Raw genomic sequence first — 7,500 nt, 5'->3', positions numbered from 1 at the left:
CCCCCCCCCCCCCCCACAGCCCCCACCCATCTGTGCCGCGATTGGCTGGTTTGCAACTGTCAATCACACGGGTGAGGTTTGGGGTTGTGGGCAGGTTGGCCGTTTTAGGTTTTGGGGTTTAGTTTGGTTTCAGCCTCTCTGACCGCCAACAGCAGCTCTCTGCAGCTCTCACACACACACACACACACACACACGGTGAGTACCCCAACACACACACACACACACGGTGAGTACCCCAACACACACACACACACACACACACACACACGGTGAGTACCCCAACACACACACACACACGTGGCTTCTTTTGACAATAACAACGAAAGATCACATTTGACAGAAAAACAATTCCTTGTGGTTTTATATAATATAATAATTATACTTATACTTATATTATATTATTATATAAAACCACAAGGAATTGTTTTTCTTTTTCAAAGTGTTACAACCGTGTTTAAAATGTTTCATTGTCTATTTTAAAATGTTTCATTGTCTATTCTTAAATGTTTCATTTTAAAATGTTTTATTGTCTATTTTAAAATGTTTTATTGTCTATTTTAAAATGTTTCATTGTCTATTCTTAAATGTTTCATTTTAAAATGTTTTATTGTCTATTTTAAAATGTTTCATTGTCTATTCTTAAATGTTTCATTTTAAAATGTTTTATTGTCCATTTAAAAATGTTTCATTGTCTATTTTGTGTATTATAAAAGTGTTTATTTATTCTTTTGTAGCTATACATTGTGTTAACTAAGGCTGCAACTAATGATTAATGCAACTAATGATTAATTTTTTGATAAATTGATGAAGCGTTTTGTCTATAAAATTTCAGAATGGTGAAACTTGATTTATATTTCCTAAATCACAAGTGGACGACTTCCTGTTCATTTTGTCTGACCGAGTGTTTGAAATCAAAAACATAATCATCTGACTGCAAAGAAAGAACAGAAAATCCTCACAAATGAGAGATAACAATAGTTAATAATTTCAAAAGATTATCAAAATCGTTGCTGATAAAGTTTGTTTTTTTCCTTCAGGTAAAATGTACATTTCATGTTAACCGACTTCGTGTTCCCACTCGACTTGTTCCGGTCGACTGTTTTGAACTAAAAGTCTCGGGTGCATTGATTATTATTACCAAATGACATCTTGTGATATTTATTTTACACGCGTGTGAAATAGTTCTGTTTGGATTTAACATGCCGGTCACAGAAAGTGTAAATGTTTTTCTTATTTCAGCTCAGACTCAAAAAAAAAGAAATTAAAAAAAAAAAAGAGTCGTAGCGTGTAAGAAGCAAAACCCCGAACAATTAAAATGTTTTTTTATATCTGAATGTAATTCAGTTCGTGGGTCTGAAGGAAAGCGGTTCATCTAAAAACACTTTTCTCTCAAACAGGTTTTCATGGCTTCAAACAGTCTGTTCAGCAGCACCAGCCCGATGCTGTACTGGGGTGAGTCTCCGTGTGTGTGTGAGTGTGTGTGTGTGAGTCTCCGTGTGTGTGTGAGTGTGTGTGTGTGTGAGTCTCCGTGTGTGTGTGAGTGTGTGAGTCTCCGTGTGTGTGTGAGTGTGTGAGTCTCCGTGTGTGTGTGAGTGTGTGTGTGTCAGTGTGAGTGTGTGAGTGTGAGTGTGAGTGTGAGAGTCTCCGTGTGTGTGTGAGTGTGTCAGTGTGAGTGAGTGAGTGAGTGTGTGAGTGTGAGTCTCCGTGTGAGTGTGAGTGTGTGAGTCTCCGTGTGTGTGTGAGTGTGTGTGTGTCAGTGTGAGTGAGTGAGTGAGTGTGTGAGTGTGAGTCTCCGTGTGAGTGTGTGAGTGAGTGAGTGTGTGAGTGTGAGTCTCCGTGTGAGTGAGTGAGTGAGTGAGTGTGTGAGTGTGAGTCTTCGTGTGAGTGTGTGAGTGAGTGAGTGTGTGAGTGTGAGTCTCCGTGTGAGTGAGTGAGTGTGTGTGTGTTTGAGTGTGAGTCTCCGTGTGAGTGAGTGAGTGAGTGAGAGTGAGTGAGTGAGTGAGTGAGTGAGTGAGTGAGTGAGTGAGTGAGTGAGTGAGTGAGTGAGTGAGTGAGTGAGTCTCACATCATGCTCTGTAACTCCGGGATGAAACTGGTCCTGGAAGCCGGCCGCTCTTTGGAGCCGGAGGCTGCAGAGCCGGCCATGGGGCTGCTCATAACCGCCTGGTGACACCAAGAAACACAGCTGCATTGAACCAGGAACTCCAAATGCAGACGGCATGCTGTATTATATATATTATATAATCACTTACATTACAAGGGTCCCGGTCTTTAAAGTTTGTAACACATTTTCTTGCAGGTGAAAGTATATTATAGTAAAATACTAATTAAATAGCGTAGAAATTAAGGATCACGGTGCTTAACTTTAAACGTCTCCCCTCCCAAAACACAAATACATGACGTCACCGATCGAAATATGGTCCGTGACGCAACACGCGAGCATCCCCTTTAAAAAACACAAGCCAGCCGCCACGAGCCTAAAAATAACAAGATAGCAGAACAGATCTGAGGCGAATGCACACGCACGCGCGCACACACACGCACACACACGCACATAGGGGACAGGTGGTGTGACCGCAGTAACTTCCCCTCCGGCAGTAGAATCTGAATGATAATACAGCGCAGTTCCCTCCTATTCAAACACTGCGGTGGATACAACACAATGCAGACGAGGGGGCACTGAAAACGTGCATGCACGAGGAAGAGGAGGAGGAAGAGGAGGAGGAGGAGGAGGGAGAGAGAGACAGAAAAGGTGGACAAATAGTTATAAATGTTCACCTGAGTCGTTCAGGAGAAACGTTGTCGCTGCTCCTGTTGACGCTTTCAGAGTTGTGTTTTTTTTTTTTTCCGTCGCTATTTTATGACGTAATTGAACGAGGACGCGCGGCGTTTTGGGAGTTGTAGTTTTCTACACTTCCTGGTCGAAAACGTCTTCTTTACTCTGTCAAAAAAAAAAAGTTGTTTTTAGTGGCAGAGTGTTGTTCTGTTTATTAAAAAAAAATAGTAAGCCTTCACATTTGCGTCATATTTTCTGAAAAGCATTGAGTCCAGCAGCTAAAATCAATAGTGAACAAGGGAAACAATCTTTTTATATACAAAACACGGCAAACATACTGGCTCATAATAAATACATAACAGCAACTTGATTCACCTTTGCGGTACACATCAGTGCTTGATTAATTGAATAGTGCAGCTATATATGGGGTCAGATCAGTCTCAATAAATGCAAATGTACACACAAAGATTCACAAATGCGCACAGAACAATTCACAAATATGTTCGATTTACATATATATATATATATATATATATATATATATAAATATATATATATATATATTTATATATATATATATATATTTATATATATATTTGTATTTATAAATATATATATATATATATATATATATATATGCCAGCGTATATATTTTTATATATATTTATTTATATATATATTTGTATATATATATATATATATATTTGTATATATATATATAGTCTGCCAGCGTATATATTTATATATATATATATATATATATATATATATATATATATATATATATATATATACGCTGCCAGCGTTACAGTCTCTGTCTCTTGTATACAGTATATATAAAATATTAAAATAATGGCCAGAATTTCAAAGGATTGATCTCTCCGTTGCTCCTTCTCAGATCCGGTGGTGAAGCGTCCGCCGACACCATCGCCCACCAACCGCCAACAGGACGACCAGGAGGGGAGGCCCCGCCAGCAGCGCAGCACAGCGCCACCCAGAGGCCTTGTGCAGACCGACAGCCCAAACTTCCTCTGCAGCAGCCTGCCGCAGCACTGGAGGTGTAACAAGACGCTGCCGAGAACCTTCACTGTGAGGAGGCGTCTGTCTGTCAATCTGTCAATCAATCTAATGTCAAAGGTCATCAAAGGTCATCAAAGATGCTGTGGTTTTTCTCGGACTAACCCTCCCTCCGTCCTCCAGGTGGTTGCCCTGTGCAACGACGTGCCGGACGGCGTGGTCGTCGCAGTGATGGCCGGCAACGACGACAACTGCAGCGCCGAGCTGCGCAACGCCACCGCCACGATGAAGCAAGGCCACGCCCACTTCAACGACCTGCGCTTCATAGGCCGCAGCGGGAGAGGTAGAGTGTGCTCTCTATACTGAGTCACGGTAATAAACAGGGACATGCACTATCGCTTCAGAGGGGCTCAACAGTCTTAAAGTTAGAAGGATATGGACTGTATATATCTTGCATTTCATATCCACTGTTTATACTGTTTATACTGTCTATATATTGGTACACTACTCATGCTGTTATTTATTTTAGTATGGACAATAAAGTTGAATCTAATCTGATCTGATAAACAGACCAGTCAAGTTTATTTATATAACCAAAATACAAAGTTTGTCTCAGAGGGCCATTTTAAAAATATATGACAAACTCTATCCTCAGTTTGAAAAAAATAAATAATAATAATAATAATAATAAACAAATAATTAAAGTATGTAACATTGGTTTGTTGTTCACTTAAATTACTTTCCTTATTTTTTATTTAATATTATTTTTTTTCAGGCAAGAGCTTCACTCTTTCCATCAACGTGCTGACGTCGCCGCCTCAGATCGCCACCGTGCACCGAGCCATCAAGGTCACCGTGGACGGACAGCGGCTGCCGAGACGTTAGTGACAACACGGGGGTTCGATCCCAAAAGCTGTCGGTCAGACTCACGCTCACTCCCTCTCACTCCCTCCCTCTCACTCCCTTCTGCTCGTCTTCCAGGACAGAGGCAGAAGGAGGGCAAGTCGGGAGTTTTCCGGTTGCCGAGCAGCAGCACTTCATCATCAGGTACGTTGTTTAAAAAGCCTGAAAAAAAAGCCTAATTATATTAAAGTTTGAAGCCGGCGACATCAAACTGTGTGCAACAGGTGTGTCTTGTAATATGTATTATCCACACTATGATGTGACATTCATTTTTCTTTTAATTTAAAAAAATGTTTCTTTTACATTTGTATTTTATTTTTTACATTTTCATTTTCTTTATTATTTAAATTCTTAAATGTAATGTGCCCTGCTTTTTCATATTTTATTTTATTGTATTGTATATTTGTAATAAATGTTTCCCCCTGGGGATGAAAAAAGTAAAATCTAATCTAATCCAATGATGAAACTGTATTATGATTCATGCTGCAGTAACTTTCACACCAATAATAATGCCACGATATAATTATTGGGGTATTTAATCGACAAGGTGATTCATTAATATAGTAAAATGTAAAATATTTCCATCTAAAATGGAGTCAAAATTGTTGTTGTTGTTGTTGTTGTTGTTGTTTGTCTTCAGACTGTAGATCATATCCCTCCTCTCGGTGGACCTGTGAGCCGTCGTTCCTGGGCCAGGTGACCTCGCTGGCTTCCCCCTTCACTACAACTCCCAGAATGCACCACCTGCCCGCCCTCTCCTACTCCACCCAGCCCACAGCGTACGGCTCCTTCATGTCCTCTGCTCCTCCCCCCCCTCCGCTGAGCCACAGTGGTCCGTTCCAGCCGGGCAACTTCTACTACGGACCGAACCAATCGCTCCAAACCATGGGGGAGGACCGCAACGTCGTCGCATCTCTGGCCAATTACATCGAAGGGGCGTGTCTCTCGATAAGAGGGGAGGAGCCTGTCTGGAGGCCTTATTGATGAGCGGATGTTTTTATACATCATCTTTAGATTACAATATTTTTGCGAGTTTGTTTGCCGTGATTTTGATATTCTTATTTATTGCATTGTTGCGGAAATATTCATTTATTATATTATTATTTCTGATTATTGTTCAATAATTATTTAATAATATACATTTGTTTAAACAATAAATTAACATTGTAAGACATTGTTTATTCCTTTCTGAGGTGTTGTGGATTAAAAAGAATGAAGTTGCGGTAAATGAAAATACCCAATTAAAGTACTAAAGTACAAGTACCTTTAATCTGAATATAAGTAGTACAGTATGTTTTAAACAATATGACTCATGTATATTTTTATTAATCCAGATACTTAAACTCGCTTGAGGAAGATAAGGCATTAAAATAAATGTTTAGTCAGCTTTATTTATTAATTTATCTGCACAAGGTGTGTTATTATCTGATGATAACGTGATGATATAAGCGAAGATTTGACATGTTTTGACAGATTCTTCTTGGTGGTGCATTCAATGACATATAATTCATATTATTTTATATTATTATTATGTTCAAATGTAATAAAAGCCTTTACGTCGAATTGTGTTGCAGGATATTCAATCACGCTGCATTCTGCTGTTTGCAAAAATGAACAAATAGTGTATTTATGAAGTCATTTTATTACAGTTTAAGGAGACTAATGATTAGTGGAGTACAGCAGCAGCTCAGTGGTGACTGTCCTCCTGCAGAGCGTTGAGGTCAGCCACTCTCCTGCTCCACTCCTCTTCTGTCACTTCTTCTTCTGCTCCTTCCTTAACGTCCTCCTCCACCTGACGCTCCCCTAAAAACACACATCATCATGGTACACAACATTTTTTAAAAGAAAAACACACACCAGCTGAATAAAAAGAGCATATAATCCACACATATTCTATCCAAACAAGCTTGTTATTATTATAATAAATAAACACATTGTGAACTCAGCGGTGTGTGTGTGTGTGTGTGTGTGTGTGTGTGTCCTCACCATTGCAGGTCAGAGCGGTGCAGACCCAGTTCCCACAAGCGCACACACACTTGTTGCACTCCATCCGAGTCTCAGCTCCGTCCTCGAGCACTTCATCCTCCAGAGCGCACTCTTCACGCGGGGGAAGAAAAACACCACTATGATTCTGTCTGGGTTTATTTACTTTTGAATGTCTTATTATTGGCATTTAAAAAAAACTTTTCTAACGGGACGTTGGACTCTTTCTGTGTGTTTACTTCTCTGCTGTGGACGGTAGGCGGCGGTGAGACAGTTGATGAACTCCGTTAAACTCAGCTTCCAGTCTGCGTTTTCATCCGACAGCTCAATCAGAGCATCAACACACAGAGACCTGAGACACAGACGTTGACATTAACTATGGATTTTAATAGGTTTTTAGATGGAAAATCAGATTTAAAACATAGAAGTCAAACTTGCATTTAAATTATTGATAAATGACGATATTTCTTTTTTTAACCAGATCAGAAGAGGCCATAGTTTTCTCAGTTCCTTAAGAGCACTCAACATTTAAAAGTACATAATAAGTAAGTATAAATAAGTATGACCTGGGGAAAAGCACTCAAGGTACCAAGAGTAAAAGTTATCTTGCATCCCTCAAGATCCAGAAAAATTATTTATATATATTTTTATTGTATGCACAATCTTTTTTTTGGAGACTTCAGGGGCTCAATTTACAACTTTAACATTCTTATACACAATGAGCACGTCACAAAACTCCAACCTGAGCAGATATTTCCAGTCGGTTTTCGTGGGGCTTGACAATGAATAATTTTTAATACGTTGATCGTGCGTTTTGTGTA

At 39.5% G+C, this 7,500-nt stretch overlaps 3 protein-coding genes across 3 annotated transcripts in view; 1 reads left to right on the top strand and 2 right to left on the bottom strand.

Moving 5' to 3' along the window:
• supt3h (SPT3 homolog, SAGA and STAGA complex component) overlaps positions 1-2,850 on the bottom strand; it is a 7,286-nt gene extending 4,436 nt beyond the window's left edge. Inside the window, exons 1-2 of the mRNA XM_034552042.1 lie at positions 2,779-2,850; positions 2,066-2,163 (exon numbers count right to left, since the gene is read on the bottom strand). Coding sequence (XP_034407933.1) covers positions 2,066-2,157 — 92 coding nt within the window. The 5' untranslated portion in view covers positions 2,158-2,163; positions 2,779-2,850. The remainder of the gene's footprint in view (positions 1-2,065; positions 2,164-2,778) is intronic.
• On the top strand, positions 1,404-5,681 carry LOC117744002 (runt-related transcription factor 3-like). Its single transcript, XM_034552043.1, has 6 exons — positions 1,404-1,452; positions 3,675-3,865; positions 3,977-4,136; positions 4,569-4,673; positions 4,775-4,840; positions 5,337-5,681. Exons 1-6 carry the CDS (start codon positions 1,404-1,406, stop codon positions 5,678-5,680), a joined length of 915 nt encoding a protein of 304 aa, XP_034407934.1. The 3' UTR covers position 5,681.
• A 702-nt stretch (positions 5,682-6,383) lies between these two features.
• Positions 6,384-7,500, bottom strand: part of LOC117744188 (follistatin-related protein 1-like) — a 6,524-nt gene continuing 5,407 nt past the window's right edge. The window contains exons 7-9 of the mRNA XM_034552346.1: positions 6,919-7,031; positions 6,683-6,793; positions 6,384-6,499 (exon numbers count right to left, since the gene is read on the bottom strand). Of these exons, the coding sequence (XP_034408237.1) occupies positions 6,384-6,499; positions 6,683-6,793; positions 6,919-7,031 (340 nt within the window). The remainder of the gene's footprint in view (positions 6,500-6,682; positions 6,794-6,918; positions 7,032-7,500) is intronic.

The sequence above is a fragment of the Cyclopterus lumpus genome, chromosome 15 (assembly GCF_009769545.1).
Source record: "Cyclopterus lumpus isolate fCycLum1 chromosome 15, fCycLum1.pri, whole genome shotgun sequence".
In the NCBI taxonomy this organism is placed as follows: Eukaryota; Metazoa; Chordata; class Actinopteri; order Perciformes; family Cyclopteridae; genus Cyclopterus; species Cyclopterus lumpus.
The sequence above is the reverse complement of the archived record's forward strand: the minus strand, read 5'-3'. Positions and strand labels throughout refer to the sequence as shown.

Excerpts from the sequence above, each read along its gene's own strand:
- LOC117744002 (XM_034552043.1), top strand. The coding sequence starts at position 1,404 with ATGGCTTCAAACAGTCTGTTCAGCAGCACCAGCCCGATGCTGTACTGG. Across the intron at positions 1,453-3,674 it reads CAGCCCGATGCTGTACTGGG|ATCCGGTGGTGAAGCGTCCG; the intron begins GTGAGTCTCCGT and ends GCTCCTTCTCAG. Across the intron at positions 3,866-3,976 it reads CGCTGCCGAGAACCTTCACT|GTGGTTGCCCTGTGCAACGA; the intron begins GTGAGGAGGCGT and ends TCCGTCCTCCAG.